The sequence below is a fragment of the Aplidium turbinatum genome, chromosome 5 (assembly GCF_918807975.1).
Source record: "Aplidium turbinatum chromosome 5, kaAplTurb1.1, whole genome shotgun sequence".
NCBI lineage: Eukaryota > Metazoa > Chordata > Ascidiacea > Aplousobranchia > Polyclinidae > Aplidium > Aplidium turbinatum.
This window is the reverse complement of record NC_137476.1, coordinates 24,169,157-24,191,788: the sequence shown is the minus strand read 5'-3', so window position 1 is coordinate 24,191,788 and position 22,632 is coordinate 24,169,157. Positions and strand designations below refer to the sequence as shown.

Below are 22,632 nucleotides of genomic sequence, written 5' to 3'. Positions count from 1 at the left end.
ATGACTACAGAAAAAATCACAAAATTTGCAATTAGTTTAATGCTTTTTGTTGTAAAAAGAAAACCTGTGAACTTCATCAGTTTTCACCAAATTTTTGGTGGTTCAGTATTTTCAACTTTCACTTGATTATACACTATACAGTATAAATGCATATTGTACCATTTTACCATTTACCCATTTGGCAACCTTGGTACTGTGGTCTACCTACAGTCCTACACTATTAAAACGTTCAGAAGTCTGCGGTCAGATAAATTGCTCTAAACAAATATACAAAACCTATACAAAAAAGAGACAGCATAGGCTATGTTTTCGTATGCTTATATTTGTTTATACTCAGATCAGACCCAACACAATTAGATTGGTCTGGTTAATTTACTGCAAGAGGCTAAATCGCTTTACATGACCAAAGTCAGTCATAGACTCCAGCTTTTTTAGCAAGAAAATGAAAAATCTTCTAACAGATGTCAAAGCCACAACAATGTTTGATGTGAACGACTCGGTTACATGTCTTGTAATACAAACACTATATTTATTTTAGCACAAAAATTTAAATGATGAAGGTGCGAAAGAATGAAAACTCTGGCTACGTTAAAGAATTTTTGGAACTGTTCCAAAGTACTGTAAATTTGAAAAGTAAATGGCAAAGCATTAGCAGAACTGTTGCAAAATATAGGCTAATAAGTTATAAAAGGCAACAAAACAGTTCATTCAGGTAAAACTTTCTATTATTTAAAATGCCATAAATGTGATTCTTTTAAAAGAACAATAAGTCTATGATATAAAACAATGATTAAAATACGTACCGTAGTCAGCGTATAAACTAGGGTTACCATATTTGAAAAAGCAAAATTCCGGACAGTGCATGACTATTTTCATGAGACCATGTATATGCGCTACCGAAATGCTAAAGCTGCAAACGTTGTACGATACTCATGCTAAAGCGCCAGCTACCGAAATGAAAAATATTGTCTTCTGTCACGAGCAGAATTTCACACCAGGCAGGGTAAGCACTCTCTAAATATAGCTACGGACCTCACTTAAAAAAAATCTCAACTTCAAAGTGAAAAATAATAATGAGATTTAGGTTGTGCCGAAAAAGGAAGAACAGCAATTACATGCTTAAAACAAATTAAAGACACGCTTGTAAAGTCAAGTGACTACAAATTTACTCTTCTAACCATACATATTTTTTTGAAGATCTAATTCTTTTCAATAGGGCCTTGTGTGATTTCAAAAATGAGAAAAATTCACTACAGCACATATCTTTGAAATTATATTGAAGAGTCAATATGCCTTACATAGTCGCAACGCTCAACTTGTTTCTTTCTTTAGTCCACTGACTTTGCATCAGTGAAAAGAGTCTCTCTACATTGGCATTGTGGGATGTAACAGCAAAGAAAAACTGTACAATCCTTAAAATTTCTGAATGGCATGTGATGTTCGTAGACTGATCAAAATATTTGCACCATTTCTTATGCGTTGGCAATTTAATAAATTCTTCGTCCTGTAGGTAACTTTCCACAAACTGCTTCAAGTTACAGATTTGGTCAAAGCACTTTGCATCGTCCACATCAACCCCTTTACCAATGAGATATTCCAGGCAAGGCTCTACATCCTTTCAACTTGGTATCTCGTTCAAGGTCATCCATTTGAAACAAGCAAACTCTTTCATTGGTTTCATCCATTTGCACAAGTACTCCAAGCATCTCTCACAGAGGTTTGCAACTTCGGAAAGAAAATTGCTACATTCATCTTCATATCCCTCTTCTCTTTTTTCAACTAAAATCCTTTTAACTTTCAAGGACATAAAGTTTTAATTCTTCCTTTCCACAAGCACCTTATGAACCAGCTCCAAATTTTCTAGCACTTCTGCAACGGAATTGAAGGACACCCTTAATTTACAGGATTATTTCTGCAATTTTAATTCCCCCAAAACGCCCATCATAAAATTCCGGACATTTGAGCACTTTTTTAAATTCCTCCCGGACGCAAAATTTAACCCTAAATTCCGGACATGTCCGGAATTTTCCGGACGGTATGGCAACCCTAGTATAAACTGCTTATATTTTATCACCCGGTAGCGTCGTTTGCTGATCTAAATGAGCTTCAACGAAAAGCTTTGTCTTTTGAGACACACAGTTTTTAAAATATTGGCCTAACGAAAAAAAAATGTCTGGGTATTGTATAGTCTAGTAGTCTACCATACGCTGTAACCCAGGCTACCCTTTCACTTCAGTGGCTAAGCCAAAATGATAGGAAGTTCAAATACCGCATAAAGTTGTAGCTGTTATAACCTATACTCAGTCACCCAATAAATCGATTCTGGATAACACTTAGCAAGTTCAATTTCACAAACATTATCCAGATGACAATCTAAGCAATGCAAGGCCTTCTTCAAATGATCAATGTAGGCTTTGGCTGTGATTCGTTGCAAGCCACTGGCGAACAACGCTCACGATTTCAAAGCGGGCTTGTGTAAGTGCAGGAGGATCATCGTAAGAATCAATGTACATGGTGGCGCAGTGTGCTGTGTTTGCGACAAATTCGGTTGATATGTGTTCTGATTTTTGCATCTTGCTGAGAAGTGGACTTTTGTCGTTTCTGCAAGCAATAATAATCGTTGCAATTAAAGCGGTGCCGTCTAAATAGCCTACTTAGGTTGTATCAGACGGTACTCTTTTTTATTTGCTATTTAGCTTCAACGCTGCACTTAGCAGGTCTAAGATTAAGTTTTTTCTCGCTTGTCACATAAACGTAAGCAAAGATTTCTTTAAATCATTGCAGTGAAGAAAACGTCATAGTGCCAGTGAAATGAACTTGCTCGCGTAGCTTACCCCAAAAGTTTCTCTCGTGTACTACTGGGTGTATGCGTGCCCCAGTTTAAGAACTCCTGCACAAGCGTTAGGGGAAGCAATGTAATCTGCAAGTGTAGCCTACCGCAAGAAAGCTATAGGCTAAAAAGAATAGACCATAGTTTTTCAAAAAAGAAATGTAGGAAAAATTTAAAACATAGCCTAATCTATTTAGTAATGTTTACATAGGCTTAACCTACTTTATTCAATTCTAATCTTAAAATGCCATCGTTCCTTAGCTTAAAGGATTTTTTTAATTAGATAAGTCATCCCATCAGCCTACAAAGGTAAAATTTTCGAGTTCACATTTTTGCATTAGCCTGGTGCCACGTAGGATGATCCCATTGCGTCTTTCCATGCTGAACAGTGTTTAAAAATCGCCAAGTTTTCCATGCTTAAAAATTTTACCTGACAACATAAGACACACTCGACCACGGATCCACTCCGCCGTTGTATAGCGTCACCCTAGTGACAGAATTAGCCACTTGCAATCCTCCATAGTGGTCGTTCATCTTTTGCACGCGCTGCTTTACTGTGTTTGCGTTAATACCAAATAGAGCTTCGCACTGATCTAATGTGTATTCAAGAGAAAACCCTCGAAAAGGTTGATCGGTTGAGTCGGTATTTTCAAAATAGCCCAATTCGTTACACGTTTGGTAGGTCCACATTCTGAAACTGCTTACTGTGCTCCAGTCAGATTTTCGCAGTTTCGCCAGCTCTCTGAAAGAGAAAAAAAATAAACATTTCTTTTAAATAATCTACTTTAATCTGCAAACAAACTTCACGCGATAGATTATTAGATTAAAACTTGGCCTGTAGCTAAAAAGATAGATTAACATCGTGAGTGGAATTAATTTGCTTGAGTTGGAGTAATTTTCTAAAATAGAATCATCAACACGCGTCAATGAACACTTCCTGCTTTGATGTTTGTGAGGTTATAATAGTTTTACCAAATCAAAACTTACAGGCTTATAAAATATCAGAAATAAGTTTTTCTGTTCATTTTTCTAGTGCAAATAAAGATAAGTCAAGTCAATTTGTTTGTTTTAATAGCGCCTTATACTATAACAATCAAACAAGGTCAATAAAATTGTTGAAGCATCGTACAACTGTAGGTTAGATTATGGCGCAATAATGATGGTAACGACAGACCATAAACGGTCATCTAGTCCAGTGCTACTTCAACTGTGGTACCGGTACGCAAGCAGTTGACTGCCGGTACGCGATTAGCTTGAAAATAATTAATTGAGTAGCCTACTATTTTGTGTTTATCAGAATGTAGGCCTAGGCTACTTCTTACTGTGCTCAAGTTGTTTTTCTTTACTTCACTGTGTAGATTCTAACGATCTTTTTAAGCCTGATGCTGCGAGTTAGTTGTGGCAATATAGAATTATATCAAGCAATATCAAGCAACGATCATGCTGCTAAAAGCGAAACTCAATCAATTGTTTTTCTTTCTCGGCATAATTTTGTGCTGTTAAAGCGTTAATTTTTCAAATGGCAAAGCGTGGTCGTATGGACAAGGACATGAGGCCTGTGGACTACATCAGTAATTTTCAACAGGCGTTCCGTGGAACACTAGTGTGGTTCCGTGAAAGATCGTAAATTGTTCCGCAAAAAGTTTATTAGTTTGACTGGTGTTCCATGAAACACCGGTCGACAACTAAAATCAGAAGAGCTTGGCGTTTGTCTTTCTGCAATTCCTGATCGAATATAACTTTGTGCTCATCCAAACAGGCTCAGATATCGCACTGAGAAAAACTGAAAGTAAAAAAGTTGTTGTTGTGTTGTTTATTTTATTGCGTCATTATACAATTTTGTCATCATAAAATTTCATCATTATAAATAAAATCTGGTGTTCTGCAAGATTATTTTAATGCATAAAGTGTTCCTTGACTCAAAAAAGGTTGATAAACACTGACCTACATCAGTAGCGTAGCCAGGAATTTTGAAAGGGGAGGGGTTTGATGACCCAGCGGCGGGGGGTCTGGGGGACCTCTCCCAGAAAATTTTGAAAAATTACATTGAATTTGGTGCATTCTGAAAGCATTTTCAACAAAAATGTGGGTATGGATATTCCTGTAAAATGGTGCTGTCCAGTGGCATAGAAAAAGGATAAGATCATGTTTTCTTCGGCATTTTTCGGAAATAAAACTAAGTCTCTATGTTTTCTTGTTGCTAATTCCTGGCTGAAATGTTTGAATGTTTGGTATTGGCAAAACTCGCTCTTTTGATGCAGTTTTGCATAAAATTAGGCAATTTTTTTTTAGACTGAAAGCATCATTCTCAATATCGTGACGTCACACGCGTGCCAAAGGGGGGGGTTGTAACCCCCAAACCCCCCCCCCCCCCCCCCCCTTGGCTACGCCACTGACCTACATAAATAAGAGACATTTACTTTCAAACCCAATTGATTCTGACTCGTACAAAAGTGATAGGCTACGGTATCGGAAGTATCAAAGTGCTGGAGTAAAAAAATCCTTCAATTTTTTGTACCATATGATACATCATGTTTAAAATGTGCCCTCATAGCAATTAGCAACAGATGATGTCAGTGTGTCAAACCCGCAATGTGTTTGTGGAGTTGTGCTCAGCAATGACTCAATGAAACCTTCAGATCTAAAGAAACAATTAGGTTATAGTATATTCAAACTCAGCCTAAACTAAATGAAGTTTTGAAGAACCAAACGAAACCCTTTAACTTCCACGGGCTCTTTAAAGAGCCCGAGCCCTAAAAAATACATACTGAGTCTGTTTGCAATCACCATAACTCTGGTCTTAGTTTGCCAAACTGCATGGGTGTTACTTTTTTTTAGAAAGAGGAAGACTTGTATTTTCTAAAAGTTGAAAAAATTGCTAGGTTTGTATTTGAATTTTTTCTGCAATTTTCAATCATTTACAGAGAATTTTTTATTTTTTGTGCAAAGGGAACTTTAGGCGTTCTTTCTTCGCATAACGTATAAACATGTCCGCCCCGATAGCTCAGTTGGTTAACGCGTGACTTCTGGAAAGAAGAAGCTTCAAGATCAAGCGGTTCGACTCTCGGGGTGTGCGCTTGAGCAACGCACGTTGAGGACTGCTCTCCATTCAGCGGCATCTAATGGATGGAATAATTCCCTGGCAACAAGACTTCAACAATCGGAAACTTCACTCTGTCAATCTTGGTAACTCTGTCAATCTTGGGCCTGCGTCAGTGATTCAAAGCCTCTACAAGTATGCGAAACTGCCAGGATTAAACTCTGCAAGAAGCTTTCCCAGTCCGAGGATAAAGATTCAATCAATCAAATCAATCATCACTGTGACGACGTTTGTGTGGAAAGCTTAACACTTGCCTGACATCTACCGGTGAAGTTTACCGCAGTTTGAAGATTTTTTTTAGATAACGAAACGGAAACGAAAAATAAAAATAAAAGAGCGCAAAATTTTTGTGTTTTGTCAGAAATTTTATTCATTTAAGGCATTTTCAAAAAAAATACACAAAACTTGTAAAAATATTTCTAAAGACTGTTGAAAATGCAACAACTTTCATGTATTGATTTTATTTCTAGCAGTTACCGTTCTCAAAACACAGCAGTTCTAAATCAAAGCTTTGCTCAAGCTAAATTCTGAAAAATGCATCAAAAAAAGCGTGGCAGTTAAAGGGTTAAAACCTGCGTAAAAATAGATGTAGCCTACTGTACATTGTACAGGCACTCTCATACAAATATAAAAGCTTTACGTGCATCATATGCAGAGCTAAGGATTGCAAAAACTAGAACCGCACACCGTAGACTAAATGTTAGTGAAAGATTGTTTGTGAACTTGCTCACTGCAGACTTGTAACATCAAAATTGGACTTGTTATTGTCAATCTTTTTCGTTTGAATTGTATGACCGGTGCGCCAATTGCCAATAAGATTTCAAGTTTAAGTAGCACTGATCCTGCACTGATCTAGTCAGCCACCACCACAAAACATTAAATGTAGCCTAACTGCACGTTCATACACACAATTGTAAAAAGGTGCTTCAACGATTCAACAAAAAGATGTAATCGGTTATCAGCCAGGGGCTTAAAATGAGTTTACTTTACCAAATCAGAAAATATTTCCAAACGTTACTTACGATTGGTAGGTTGAATCAAGACACTTATAGTTCCGTGCAGTGAAAATATGATTGTGCAACGCGGCATATCTGTGCAAAGGGTTTCCCAGTTTGTCGTTGTCCATGTAGTTACAAATTGTTTTGACGGTTATGCTGGTGTCAGAGCCTAGATAACCCCTGCAAAACAGTAAAAATGGCAAGATTAAAGATTTCGTGATTTTTTTTAATTTGGTATTTTTTGCAACTGGTGTAGCGCAGCAACGTCAAAAGTTGTAATATCTGATCAGTTAATGCGATCACATATTGTTAGGCTATCATAATTAAAATACAGTTTTAAATAAAATTTGGTTAAATGAACTAATACAAATGCTCGTATGTTAATGTCGTAAAACTTTTTCGAAGAACTCCAAGCCAAAAAACACAAATCTGTTTGCTTTCGTATAGTGAGATCTGTTATCCTATCCCACCGGGTGTTTATTCACTAGCATAGATTTAATTATTATCAGAACGGCCGAAGGCATTTTTCTCTGAGCAGCGTACTGTTCATACATGAGAGAAATCACGGGTTATAGCCGAAAGGCTGTCACGCCTCAATCGACGGCACGCTCTTGAGCAGTGTCGAACCGGCGCCTTATCGAACCTCGAACCAGGGCTCACCGCTCGGCTATGCAACCGATAAACTACAGTTGGGAAGATCCTGGGATAGATTACTTACATGTTGTTTTCATTGTATTGCATAACTACAAAAATGTAGCTGGCTATCGCATGCTGAAAGCTATCACCGTCCCATCTACGAGTGCCAATCGGTTTGCAAGTTCGGAACAGCATTTGGAGGTATTCTCGTCCTTCTTGTGATTTTAGGTTTTCAGCCACGTGTGTCGTTGCAGTGACAATATTTTGTGAACACGTGCGGCTTCCGTAATTAGTAAAAGCTCTCCCGATAACTTCTACGTAACCTGCAACAGCATCGAATCATTATATTAACCATGACAATGTGATCAGTAGCGTTGACAGGGGAGGTTCAAGGGGTACTTTTTGACCCGGGCCCGGGATGATTTTGGTCCGGACCCGGGATGATTTTGGCCCGGACCCGGGATGATTTTGGCCCGGGCCCGGGATGATTTTGGCCCGGACCCGGGATGATTTTGTCCCGGACCCGGGATGATTTCGGCCCGGACCTGGGATGATTTTGGCCCGGACCCGGGATGATTTTGGCCCGGACTCGGGATGATTTTGGCCCGGACCGGGATGATTTTGTCCCGGACTCGGGATGATTTTGGCCCGGGCCCGGGATGATTTTGGGGGCCCGTATTCTTTGGATAGTGTTTTTTTTCTTGGGCGTGTTTTGATTTGGAGCCCGAGGATCTCATTGTTGCCGTACTCACATTATCTTCTTAACGTCCCTGAATGTGATCGTTGAAAGCACTCGCGGGGGGGTTCGCTTTGTCACAAACATGGCTACTTCAGGAATCATCAAATAAACCATCGACTGTTTGATGCAAATTTTAGCAACCATATTTTGGATTTCATATTTGAAATTTGTTTTCAGCATATCACCATAAAATCCAGCTTCAAGTTTTTTATCTCAGTTTTTCTATCAACCCTTTTGCGAATTTTGTAAACGCGATCTGTACAAACCAAAGAAAATATTATTTTGCGAAGAAAAAACATCACTGAGTATAAATGTAGCCTATTTCAGAAAAGATACAAATATAATCGCATGGATTATAACGAAATGATTTCAATACATCTTCCACCAAGTTTGCGTACCCTGCAGCATTAGAAAGTCCCATTACGTCAGTGTTGTAGTCCAAACATCAAAAGCCGTCATTTTCACATTGTTGTTTTGTTGCAGCTTGACGTTAAAACGATAAACAAATTTTGCTTCCTGGTATCTTTGTCACGGTTTCATGCTATCATGCCAGTTTCGAAATAATGCTGTTAATTAGTTTTTCTTAATTTTTTTTGGTTAGTTTTTCTTAAATTGCTTTTTCTTAAAAAATTTTTTGGCGTAACGCACCAAAGAGGTACACTACGTAATACTTGGAGGCTCGCTCACTCGCTTACCTGTAAAGTTAACTTTCAAGTGTAGGGGTGCGCTCGCAGATATTGCACCGAAGACTAAGTCGGGGTACTTCGACCTGGCCCATACCGCTAAAGATCCTGCAAAAGAAACAAGTACGCCTATGTAAACAAGAATGACTGCCTTCTCAAGTTTGTGAAAATGATGTTCGAAGATTTTCAAAAACAAAACTTAGTTTGGTTGGTTTTGAAGCTTTATCCTCGGACTGACAAAGCCTTGATAGGTTATTTCTGGTAGTTTCGCATACTTGTAGTTTTCGCCTAGAGGCTCTTGACGCAGGGTCGGTTACCGAGATTGGCAGGGTGAAGTTTTCCGATTGTTAAAGTCTTGTTGCCGGGGAATTATTCCATTCACTTAATGCCGCTGAATGGAGAGCAGTCTTGAAAGTGCGTTGCTCAAGCACACACCCCGAGAGTCAAACCAGCGCCGCGTGATCTTGAGCCGGGCGCGTCACCATTGAGCTAACGGGGCGGAGTGATACATATTGATGTCATATGTTCGAAGATTTTCAAAAACAAAACTGGCAGCGGGCTTAGTCTCATGTTTTATACAACATTGGCGGTCAGTTTACTGCTTCCTTTAAAAACAAAAGAAAACTTATATTGTTTTCACGTTTAAAATGCCGCAATCTTGCCTTGGGGCTCGTGCAACCACAGTCAGAAACATGATATCACATTTGTAAATTCAGAAAAATGGATAGTTTCGTGCTACATTCCTGAACAATTCAACCAATTGAATACTCTACAAGGCAATAAATTGCACACGATAAACGAAATAGGATGTAGGGATTTGCCTAACTTGTCCCTAGCGTTAGGCAAATCCCTACAGGATGTTGCCGTTAAAGGATGTTGCCGTACTAACTCCCTAGCAAAAAGTGAGCACATTGCATCTTTTTATGGAGCTAGGTGTCATTGTACCAATATGTTGTGACTTACTTTTTAAGGTTTAAACTTAAATTTCAAGGTTAAGATTTTCCCATAACTTTGAAAACGTGTTTTAGAATTTGCGTCGTGTGATGTTTAACGCGGCAGAAACATGGTCACTCATAAAACAACAAACAAGAAAACTGGCAGCAGCGCAAAGGAACATGGAAAGAATAATATTCAACATAAATAGAAAAGACAAGATTAGAAATGAAGTCATCAGAAACAAATCTTGTATCAAAAATGTCATAGAAACAGCAACAAACCAGAACTAGAGAGAGACCAAAAAGAAGATGGCGAGATGACATAGAAGAAAAGATTGCCATCACCTGGATGAGAACAGCAAAAGACAGAATGGTGTGGAAAAACATATGTGGAGGCCATCTGCCAGCAGTGGCATAACCGGCTGATGATGATGATGATGTTTAACGTAAAATTGATCTTCAACCTGTTTTCGCACAAGCGAACAACAAATAAAGTCAGAATAAAGCCAGACCAGAATACTAATCTGTTTTGTAGATAAAAAAATGCTTTTCAGAATAACTCTTCGTTTGGGAATCGTTTTTCTTACCAGGATATGATCCTCCGTAGACAATCCATTTTCTCCCTTCCAGTCCGTATAACGACGTCGCATATGTAATAAAATGTGCTAGATCTTCCAATGCTTGTTTGCTAGTCAAGTAGACCAAATTGTGTGACCTTGCATCACTGAAATAATAATTTCAAATCATTATTGCTGTGTATATGTGTTCACAGTCATGTTTCACGAAAATAGCAGCTACTTACCACAGCAAAAATTTTTTGAGGAGCTGTATTGCTTTCGAAATAATATTATTGTTCTAATTCCATTCTACTGCAGCCTACTAACAGCATCCTGGCATTCACGATTTTATTGGCATGTATTTTTTAAAGTGTTTAGTTTATCTTTCCAGCATAGCCTACCATATTAGCTTAACGCCTCTTTTCCTGTTTGCAAAAAACTTGTTCGTGGGCAAAATTTGGCAGGAACTAAAAATCAATTTGAAACAATACATTTTGGGAAGAATATAAGCAAATATATCGCCAGAAAAAATTCACTCGGAAAATATTGCCCATAAAAAAATTCAGCCTGATAAATATCGCCCTGGATAACATCCTTCTGATAAATATTTCCCTTGGAAAAAATTAAGAAAATTTAGTGAGGGTGATACTTTTTTGGGGGGATTTATACCTACTACGATTTAAAATATGAAAAATAAAGTTCCATCAAACGATGGTTGTCTTTTGTTTTCTTGGGGGTGAGGCAAAGTGTAATAAAAGGCGCTTAAGCAACCATTTCCTACACATTATCACCAGTTATGGTGGTACAAAGTAAATGTAATTTTATTATTAAATAAAATGGAATAGTTCCAAATAAATTAAAATAAAAGAGAACTAAACATTTTTATCCGACTTAAAAATTTATTTGAAGTTCAAAGTATGGTCAAAAGCAAAGTCTTTCCTTCCTATTGTAAAATTTGCGTTGTTGAAAATGTAGACGTCCGATTAGGGCTTTTTAAAGAAGCCAAAAATATTTCATTTACTTGTTTATATGATTATTAAAATGACTTTAAGTAACGATGTGTCCCTTGGCTCGTGCTACAACAGAATAATCTTTTATAGAAGCTCAATGATTATTTTCCATAGTACAAATATTTACTATGTTGGGTGGCTTTTTCCATAGTATCGATGTTCAAGCATGAAACAGTAAGCTCCAAACATTTTGGCCATGGATACAAAGTGACCCTTTTCCAACCAGATGTAGTTGATCTTACTTTCTCCTCCAATGTGCAGAAATACTGGTCCGTCAGGAGTAGAATACTCGCTTTTTTTGAAGTATCGCTGCACAATAAAAAACACAAGTTACTGTAGCTAACTGTTCAAATTAGCCACCAACCCAACCCTATAGCACTAAAAATTTTGGAAAATAACGATAAATTTACTTTTTTGTGGTGTGTCACACGGCCATAGTCCAGCTCAGTCAATAGCATCATTGAAGCTCTTGCTCTATTGTTGAACTCAGCCAAGTCTTGTGTAGAGCATTTTGCTTTCAAACCAGAGCATTTGAGAAAATGTTGCATCGTTTACTTTTGTCCATGTTTCCAAGGAAGACCCCAAGTGTGGCATTAATGTTTTACATCCGCTGATGCCAGTTCTTAAATGGTTGAGAGATTTTGAAATAAGCCACCAAGTGAATGTATACAGATACTTAGGTGGGTAGTTAGGGGGAGGGGTAAGGAGACAATTCCCCCCCCCAATATATTTTAAATAAATATTTCACACTTTGTTACAGCATCATTTGAAAAATTTTACTGTTGATTTAAGTTGAAATTACTCTCAAAATGCGCAAATTTAAGGTATCTTTTTCAAAACTTTATGGAGGAGAGCCCCTCCCCCAGACCCCTATGGGTGCTCCGCTTTCGGTGACTCGTTACCTGGCTCACTAACATGTGCAAAGATTTTTATATGTTCCCCTCAAAATATTGTATTGGCTTCGCTTCTGGGGATACTCCTGGCCATACCATTAACTTCTTACGTCGAAACAAACGCGATTATAAAATTATATTAAAATTATGGGGAGTAAGGGTGAAGGAGAGTACGAAAATAACGTCAAATGATATTTCAACAGCCCCAAAGTCACTTAGCTGAAACCAAAAAAAAAAGTAATCAAACTAATCAAATTTTAGATACAACAAATGATATATTTGTTTTCAACTTGGTCACACAAAACAGAAACTGTAGGCAATTTCAGTAAGCATAACCTGCAAGTGATGGATAGGCATTAACACTTAACAGTCATAATTGTAAAGAGAAGATTACCTGACGCCACGTGTGTGAATTGGAGGAGTCAAAATGATCTCGCTTTTGATCTAGCCAATGATCGGTGTCGTAGTCATTAAAGCCGTTATAGTCTGCTGTTTCAGTGTGCATTAACTTGAAGTGATTAATGGCGTTCCCGGAAATAATCAAGCAACACAACGTAGCAAGAATTAGCATTTTTGTATTTGCGGCTTAGATCGTGCACTATGCAAGAATTAAATTGTAATTTAGCTCACGTTGTCTAACTACTGAAAGAAAAATGAAGCTAGTAAACAATTATTTTTTGCAAAACTTTCAAACTCTGTTATTCATTTAAAAAACATTACAGCCTGAATGTGTAGATGTATTCAATTTAATAAGAACATTCTCGCTCTAATTCTCAGTGGCACATTCAAACGTTTGTTTAGTGAGCCTACAACAGTGAATTTTACACATTTTTTGTACGACATAGGCTACTCTGCAAAAATGTTAAGAGACCAATATTTTATGTCTACTAAAGATTTTGCTGTACCCTCACAAACTTTGCACAAAGCACCACAGCTTTGAAAATCACTTGATCACGACGAACTTGAAATTTTATGAAAAGCATGAGCTTTATATTTATCTTTTTGTGATTATTTACAAAATCTAAAAATATTTTTTAAGTCTTTGATAAGGTCTACCAGTCTGTCATGTCTAACTTGTTCTGTGATTTCATCCAGTAATCTGATATAATGCAGCAGTGCATTAATCCGATATTAACCAAGTATGTTTGAAAACAGTAAAAATCATCCATCAGGTTCAGCAGCTTCAACCAAACGAGAAACTCAAAATTAATAAATCGGCCGTGTTTTGTTCACTCTTACTTTTTTTAAACCTACAATACCTATACAATACAATACTGAGAATATCGATGTGTCGCACTGTGGAGGCTAAAATCGACAAAATACAAAATATAATTTAAATCTATTGGCCTACTGTACTCCGAATGCTTGGAGTCAGCTAGAACTAAACATTTATAATTAATTTTCTTGCAAACAATGGTCTCTTTCGTGATCCATACACCCTCCTTGAGATGTTTCCTATATTCAGTTTCAACCTTTTTATAGCTCAAGCCGCGATGAATTTCAAGACATACTCCAGTGTGAATTAAGACAATATGCACTATCATCTACTTATCGAATATCTTCTTGTCTCTCACTGTTCCAACCACAATGCAAACCCTAAGGCTAATACGTCAGTAACTGCTGTGAGTAATTTTGAGCATGCATAAAGTTTTGGAATCGTGCAAAACTAATTGATATCTTGACAACGGTTTGAGGCACAATTGCCCAGCGCAAGCTTCGATGGCAAATATGAGGAACCGAAACCTACGTCATATGACTTGGACAGAATAAAACCGAGTTTGTTTGTGCAGAAGAAAAAAAAAGGAACTGATGTGGTTCTTTCTTATCTTGTTTCAGGGCCATGGTTTGTTTGAGATAATTCAATTTGCCAATTTTTAAGCATTGTCAAAGAACAATTGTAAAGAACATTGAACATTGTCAAAGAAGAATAAGTAAATTTAAAGGCACAAATTTATGCTGTCAGAGTAATGTCGAAATTTTCAAGTAGTTTTCCATCCCGTTTTCCATTTATTAACATTTCAGTAGCCTATTTCACATCTTGAGACTAATAACCTCTTTTAACGGGTAATTTTTATTTGTTGTTGCAAAACTGCTTTTTAAATTTTGTGGAGGACATTTTTCAATATTTACTAAACTAAGCCTAGGTTTTGTTCACCGTGACAAAAGTGACCCGTACAAGAAGCTGTTGTAAACTGATAAAATTACGAAATACCGTCCGATTTTCTCAAAAATTGCCTATCCTTTTTAAACTCATAGTAAAGTCGAAGAGCTGACAAGTTCTATGCATGTGATCTGTTCTATATGAATCATTCTTGTGTTCAAACCAAGAACGAAACAATTCTACTTCAATGGTCAAGCGCTAGCACCAACCTAAACTAAAATGTACTGGATTGACTTGCACAAGACCGGAAAAAAGAAGGGAAAAACCAGTGGCATATGTAAATTGTCTCAAATAACTTGACTATTTTCTACGTTGCATTTTTGTCATGGAGCATTAGCCTAGTGTTATTAATTGGCACGTTAAACGCTGCCAACGTAAAAATGTGGACACTCGACGTCAGAGGCTCAAACAAAGTGAGAGAAGTAATTCGAAACATTTTTAAGTTACCCTTTTTACATCGTTTCAACATCGGATGACTTTGATAGGCTCTAAAAATTGTAATTTTTGCTGGTTGGAAAAAGCTCATGCGTGGTAGTGATATCATATTTTTTTTCAGCCAGCAAAATTGGTTTTCATTGCATTGATGCTAGGTTGCATCTGTAGATGTTGAATCAATGCAATAAGAATCGATTTTGGCTGCTGGGATGTCTTAGTACCCAACAAGTTGGCTACATTATTTCAATGTTTAACTTTCCCAATTATGCTCACTTTTAGAAATTTCCTTTGTGTTACAGTCAGCTTTATAGAGGTAAAAAGACGTGTGTAGTGTGTACGCTTGCAGTTGTCCCAGTGCAATTTCTAATCTTCAGTCATCAATCATTAAATTTAGAGCGCTGAGTAACAACTGAAAACAATACAGCTTAACATACAGTAACTTCCTTTCCGAAACGTTTCCAAAAACCCAACAAAAGTTTCACTGTATTGATATGGTCGTTCATTTGATTTGGTATTTGAGCCCGTTTGAATCGCCTGCTAATTCAATTATCCAGAAAAGTGGACCGAAAAACTGTTCGAAGTATGATAATTATTACAACAAACTGAAGAAAGGGCTCGTAAATATATCCACTTGGTCAAGACTCAAGACAAAGCATTGAATGAAAGCTGATCGATGTTTTTGTAACCACGCTTTCGTATGCCAGATGTCAACGTCGTGACGTTACCAAGTTTAAAGAGAAAGTCTTTTTCGTTTGAAACTCATTAGTCATTAGTAGGGCCATTTTTATATGACCTTAAAAAATCAATAATATGACTTTATTTTTTGGAAAATATGACTTTATATGACTTTATGTGAAAATCGTTTATTTTTACATGCAAACAACGTCACTCACGGAACTAAAGAGTAAAACATACGCAACATAGCAGTAATACACATCCATTTTTATTTTAAACCACTGTTGTAGTACAGTTTCATGTAGTGTGGAATGTTAGAGTCTTTGAGGTTACGATTTGGATGTAAAAATGACTTTAGTAAGGAAAATGAGCGCTCCACAGACGTTGATGTGGGTTGACACTTCTGCAGTTTTGCATAAAGCGCTGGTGAAATGTCTTGTCTTGGTAGCTCCATAATTTGTTTCACATCGTTTTTGTCCAATCGCTTCTTAATGTAATATTTTAGCTCAAGCGGATCTTCGCTTAATTGCTTCACCGCTTAAATTGGTACTTTTTATTTAAAGTATACAACGATATGACTTTATAACTCAAAAATATGACTATATAACATAAAAAGCTGATTTATGACTTAACCAGGAAAATATGACTTTATATGACTTCATAACTTTCTTAATATACCTCATAGGGATGCGGTTTTTGCGTTAAAATTGATTTCACGACTTACTGATGCGTAGAAAAAAATATGACTTTAATGACTTTGAATGGCCCTAGTCATTATAGTCATACTTTCGGTTAGAGAATTCATCCTTTTGTCGCTTTAAAGCAAGAGTAACTACACTTTTTCAATCACAGGTGGATGATTCGTAAAGCTATGATCATCTGTTGCAATGTTAAGAAGAAAACTATTTCAAAATGCTTTATGTAGTTTCGAAACGAAATTATTCTAATTTTGTTTCGAAATTCAAACGATTTTGTATCATTCTACGGAGTGCTGTGCTACCCGCTCCCATATCCCGGCCAAGAGATCCACCGCCATCTTTGGACTCCTCATTTTTAGTGTGTTTAGCGTTTTTTGGCTATTTAAAATTAAAAAGAGGAAAAATACTACTACTAAAGCTACTGTAGATAGGCAAAACAAAAATGGAAAAACTGGCCGGAAAAAATCCACTCTGGTAACTATCCCTTCCTACAAATCCATCCTGGTAACTATCCTTTCCTAAAAATTCACCCTGGTAACTATCTTTTCCTAAACATCCATCCTGGTGTCACGGTTATCTCTATCTCTTACATGTAAAGAAACTTTGGAAAGATTGATGACGTAGTGCAGTTTATTGGATTATCAAAGGTTAAACAGTTAATTAAAGGTCGAATAATTCTACTTTTGAGATTGTAGATTGCTTCCAGAAATCCTTGAAGGTCTAATAGTTGAGAAGGTCCAATTTGCCAGAATATTTGTGAGAAATCGCATTACATTTTGTCTGGGATTATGCGGAGGCGCTTAAGTGTTAACCCTTGGTGCCACATGGTGAAATATGCAGAAGTAAGGTTCACCCATGGCTTTGGAGCCAGAGCCCCGGAGCTGCGCATTTTCAACGGAACTGGAGCTGGAGTTCTCTGGTGCTAAAGATGGCTGAAAAATGGCCACCTGCGCCTGGCGCGTTCCAGAGCCTGCTGCATTCCTGCTTCACAGAAAGGGCGTGTTTCTTATTTGCCACTTTTATTTGCTGTTGGCTAGGAGCTGTTGTGCTGCAGTTACAAGACATTGTTTAGGATTGGAGTTGCGGCCTGTAAAGCGATTGAAAGTTTTCCACGCTGCTCTGCTTGAGTGGGTGAAGTCAATACCTTGGACTGTATCTTCCCAACGTTATTTGCATTTTACGTTGAAGTGATCCAACAGATCAATGGCATCCATGGATGTCTTCTCACCGGTTTTTGAAGCCAGGAACGCATCATAGCCTTTGTTAAATTCTTCATTCCAGGTAAAGATAAACTGACGATGGAAATCAGGGGAAATGGACTTCTTTGCTGCCATAAGTAAGGTCTTTCAGAAGGATTTACAAGACTTCTCCAACCCATCAGATGTTGTTTCTGGAAGGTGAAGGGTTTTCTGTTCAACCAGGAGTGTAAATTTGATCCAGTTTGCTTTGCGAAAATTCCAAAATTTGAAAATTCCGAAAAACCTCTTTACAGGTTTGCTTGGACTAGATTGTATGGATTTTCAGGGGTGATTAGCGCTGGTGTATGTTGAGACTTAGGAAAGGCGCTGAGGATGCTACGGTCTGGCAAAGGTTCTTTTAGGTTGGCAAAGGCCAGATCCGGATTGGTTTTTGTTTTCCATCTTCCTGACAAAAAGCTATCTGGTTTTTTGGGGTTGAACAGCAACTGAACACCAATGGCTGATGCCAATGATTCAAGCGCTATGCTACCTGCGTTTGAGTGGCGGTAGGCCGGTAGCCCCAGCAGGTTGTGCTGTGGGAATTGAAGTATACAGCATACATGTATGGTGGAGCGAAGGCGGGAATGGAGTTAGCTTGCAGACGTGTATTTTCGTGATTTATACACGTTGATCACAAATGTGTCTTCGATGACTGTCCATTCAACTGCACGGTCAGAGTTAGATAAAGCAATCGGTTTTTACTTAACAGGTTTCCACACATATGTGGCTATTCAATGAATATTATTATTGGTGAAAGCTGCTAGGTATATCTACTGATCTTTGACTTCGATACTTCCATTGTGTGGGTTTCTTTTAAGAGGATTGCTGTTGCATTGTTCTTTTGTGCTAGGTGTTCCAAGATGTTGCATTTGGCTTTGGTAAGGCCTTCCACGTTCAACTCCGACAGTGTTACTATGATCCTTACGACAGATGGTGCTCCCTGCACTGAGAAGTGCATTTGCTCAGGATCAAGAGGATGAGATTCTCTCGTTGGACATAGGGGCCGAGAGTTTTACCGTCTTTCCTTTTACCGTTTTTTCTTTTACCTTCCCGGATGCCCTGTGAGTTGAGGTTTGTGGTTGTTGCCATTCATTTCACAATCATGAGGTACCAAAACTCACCACGAGGAGGTTGGCAACATGAGTCCCAACTTTATATTTTTTGTTTAAAATGAGGACATTGTAAGGACAAACGAAAGTCGATGTTTTCACACATTTATGAAGAGGTGCGTTATACTTTGTTAGAAATTAACTAATGGAAATTAATCAAAAAAAGTTTATCCACTTTGTTTTGACCATTTATTCTAAATTTTTTTGGTACACCGATGACTGATCTTTGCTTTTTGAGGGATTCCTCTGCTTACGAGTTTGTACCAACGAGTGTAGGCTGTGCACTTAATAGAAATTTCATGATGTTTTAGCGACATCTAGCGGATCAAGTGCATTTGAGAATTTTACGTTGCTGCGCACTTGGCTTGCCTGACGTGGTTATTCCTGGTTAGTCGACAACCGCGATGTGCAGTATTTATACTAGTAAAAACCTTAATTTGAATTGGTACAGTATTACAATAAGACATTGTTTTACTTTTAAACAATACCATTTTGGCAAAGTGTGTTCAGCTGTATGTAGGCCTCTTGCAATCAGTAGCGGATCCAGGAGGGGTAGTTGACTAGGTGCCTCCAAAACCGAGACAAATCACGTAATTTTTTTGCAATATTTTTTACTCGCTTTGCTCGTGCAATTCCACTTTGCAGCTCAAACAGCAACATTGGGTAAAGCCTGGTTTCAGCAGTATACTAAAGGGAGTAGAAATTTTGTCAAGTCAATGTAGGCTACTCCTCAAAATCTAAAAAACTAATGCAGTATTTTAAAGTAAACACATTGCTAACTAGTAAACAGTTGAGTTAATCCATGTCAGTGCTCAAAGTACGTGTGAGGTAAAATGTGCTTTTTATGGAGCCTATTAGGCTACAGGACAAGGTTGGGGCGCCTTGGACGAGTTTGTCCATTTTACTGAAGAAAGACTGTATAGCTATAGCATTATGCAACACTCTAAAAACTTGATCAAAAATATATTATTGAAATCTTACTATGGTCGTACATCAATGAAACGATTGAAACTGAATATCAAATTTCTAGCCTCATTTCAACCTTTACAGAAATCTACTTGTACAAATAGCGACTGAAACAAGACAACAATTGTCAAAATATTCTAGGGGCATGTCCCATTCCAATTTAGTTGTTTCTTTAAAACTCTTCGCTTTCTCACGATCAATTTTTTTTCTTTTTTAAAACTCGATCCGGTACCAGCTCAACTTTCTTTTGTTCTTTCTAGAACGGCTACCGACTGTGATGTTTGAAGCGTCGAAATCTTTGCCTACTGTTTGCCCCATTCAGCCTGCACAGGATCAAATGAAAACCAATCCGAATCCTTTCGCAGGGGAGTTACATATTGAAAATAGCAAGTGGTGTAACAAAACTACATGTTCAAGCCAAAATATACGTTTTTGCGATATAACGCAGGATGCTGTGGTCTGTTTATCTGTGTTATCGTTGTTTTTTATCACTTTTTAGTTCTTAGGCCTATTGATTGTGGAGTCTGACTTGATGACCCTTTGTGGTCTTTTCTTTGTCTTCATTCTATTCAGCAACAATTGTTACTTATTATTTTCCTCATGGTTGATGTTTTTGTTGTGCCTGCTAGAAAAACTAAAACCTGGATCTTAGATTTAAAGCTCTTGATCATATAAATTGATGCGTCAACTGCATAACGTGCTGCATCAGCTTTCTAGTAAGCTACTGTAGCTAGAAAATAAACTGTTGAAAACTTTTCACCATAAAATCGATCACCACTTCCAAAATCAGACTTCATTAGCATGCCAAGTTGAAATTATGATGAAATTACCACGAGTGATCCCAATAGGCTGCAAGGTAAAAATGTAATAGCCTTCCAAAAATTAGACTAGCCATCAATAAAAACAAACTCGTAATTCAAGCTGGTGATTCGCCTGAATACACAGCAGAGTTGAGTCTGTTACATAGTTTTCAATTCAATTACAATCAGGCTACCGGTAGGCTTATGTCATCTAAATTTTAATTAGCATACAATACAATTAAATTGTTTTGAATTTTTCAGGTTACAATTACTTTCAAATGTATATATAATTACACGTTTCTTGTAAAAAATTTAAATTTTTCAAACAGGTTTCAGTATTTATGTTTATCGATGATTTTTTACCGTTTGATTTCATCAAAGGCAAATACTGTAGAATTGCATTGTAAGACTAAGATTGGGTTGCAACTGCAACATAAAAGTTCCTTTCGAACTCAAACTAGCCGCTCAGCAAAAGCAGCCTATAGGCCTACTGATAGCCTATCATGTGTGCAACTTACTAAATGTACCGTAATTGTAATTTGGATCAGCAGTTTTTTAAAGTATAGCCTAATTATTATTAGGCTGCACAAAAACAAAAGCCTCAATCTCAAAATGTGTAGGCCTAATAGACCGAGAGCCCGCGACGTCCACCCTAGGTGAAAAAGTTACCAATTTCTATTCATACAGCGATGTCCGGTGGTATGTGGGTACTCATAATCTGGAAGTCTGCCGGGCCGCCGGTGGTGAGTGTGGGAATGGGGGGCATTTTTCATGCCCCAAAAATGCGCTAGGTCAGCTGTAAAAGTTACCGCTTGAAGCTTAGTTGGTTGTAAAGTAAATTGTTTCTAGATGGTTGTCTGGTAGCCTATGTGACAGACATTTTCGGGGGTGGGGGGCTCTGACAGACAAGTTTTATACCCCCTAAAATTTGCGCTAGGTCAGCTGAAAAAGTTACCGGATAAAACCAACTGATTATTAATCTGTGGGTGTTAAGCTTCACAAAAATATATGTGACAGACAAGTTTGATGGTGGGTGTCCCCTGACAGATGACCTAAAGTAAGTGACCCCCCTAATTTGAGCTAGGTTAGCTGAAATAGTTACCGGATAAAACCAATTGAAAATTAAAGTATGAGTGTTAAGCTTCACAAAAATGTATGTGACAGACAAATTCGATGGTGGGTGTCCCTTGACAGACGACCTAAAGTAGGCCGAGGTAACCCCCAGGTTTGCACTAAGTCAATTGATAGGAGCTGTTTGTTAGCTATGCTTTTGAAGTACGGTATGCAAAATTAAGTAACACAACGTGATTTATTTACTTTATTTGTCCACACAAATAAAAACAGTTTCAAAGCAAGGAACTATATCAAGCGTTTTTGCATCTGCTTGGCTCACTACAATTTTAGCCAGTAAATCAACCGCTTTCTACGTTCATTTAACGTCTGAGCATCATTTCGAAAACACACTCACACCAAATCAACCATTTTTTACATCAATTCAACGTGTGCAGACGTTTAATCAGTGTAAAAAACGGTTGATTTATTGTCTGGCTTAGTGTACGTTATTAGCCTATACAAGTATTGCAACTACTTTTATAGTTTTGATTTAAGTACTGGTAAGGCGGTGGGATGGTGCAGCGGATAAGGCGCTCGCTTTCCAATAATGCAATCCTGGTTCGACTCTCAGCTTAAGCTGGCTGTTGAAAAACACCGCTCATCTCTACCCAGGGTGTAATATATTGGGTGGGCGTAGTTGCTGAAGGAAAGGCGGCCGAGAGAAGGGAACTGGCCAACCTACTCTCATAAGTGCCGACCAGGCCCGGATTTAGGGGGGCAGAGGGTGCAGGTGCCCAGGGCCCCCCGACTTTTGAAGGGCCCCCTACGTGGAAAAAATGTAATTTTGTGCTCTTTTTTTTCTTTCAGCCTTCGAAGTTTCTGCAAAATGCTGTGCAGTGCTGGATTAATGCTACTGTAGACGTAGAGGTGGTTTTTGCACGAGGGCCCCCGATCTAAAAGTGCCCCGGGTCCCCCATCAGCTAAATTCGGCCCTGGTGCCGACGGCTCAGTATAACCAGAACCTTCTCATATGGGACTCACCTTTACCTTTACTGGTAATGCAATATGTACTCATAATTTTACATGAGTCATCAGGTAGCTACTTTATTATTTTCA

General features: G+C 37.9%; 1 protein-coding gene across 1 annotated transcript; it reads right to left on the bottom strand.

Moving 5' to 3' along the window:
* Positions 1–25: 25 nt before the first annotated feature.
* Positions 26–13,019, bottom strand: LOC145770753 (putative serine protease K12H4.7). The gene is made up of 8 exons (XM_082582459.1): positions 12,776–13,019; positions 11,616–11,797; positions 10,509–10,645; positions 8,999–9,094; positions 7,647–7,887; positions 6,953–7,108; positions 3,261–3,572; positions 26–2,601 (listed from the first exon to the last, which is right to left on the bottom strand). Exons 1-8 carry the CDS (start codon positions 12,950–12,952, stop codon positions 2,403–2,405), a joined length of 1,500 nt encoding a protein of 499 aa, XP_082438585.1. The 5' UTR covers positions 12,953–13,019; the 3' UTR covers positions 26–2,402.
* Positions 13,020–22,632: the final 9,613 nt, after the last annotated feature.

Bases quoted from the DNA above. Each gene is read 5' to 3' on its own strand.
- LOC145770753 (XM_082582459.1), bottom strand. From the start codon at position 12,952: ATGCTAATTCTTGCTACGTTGTGTTGCTTGATTATTTCCGGGAACGCC. The intron at 11,798-12,775 runs GTAATCTTCTCT...TTTATTGTGCAG, and splicing joins ATTCACACACGTGGCGTCAG to CGATACTTCAAAAAAAGCGA. The intron at 3,573-6,952 runs GTAAGTAACGTT...TTTCTCTTTCAG, and splicing joins CTTGATTCAACCTACCAATC to AGAGCTGGCGAAACTGCGAA.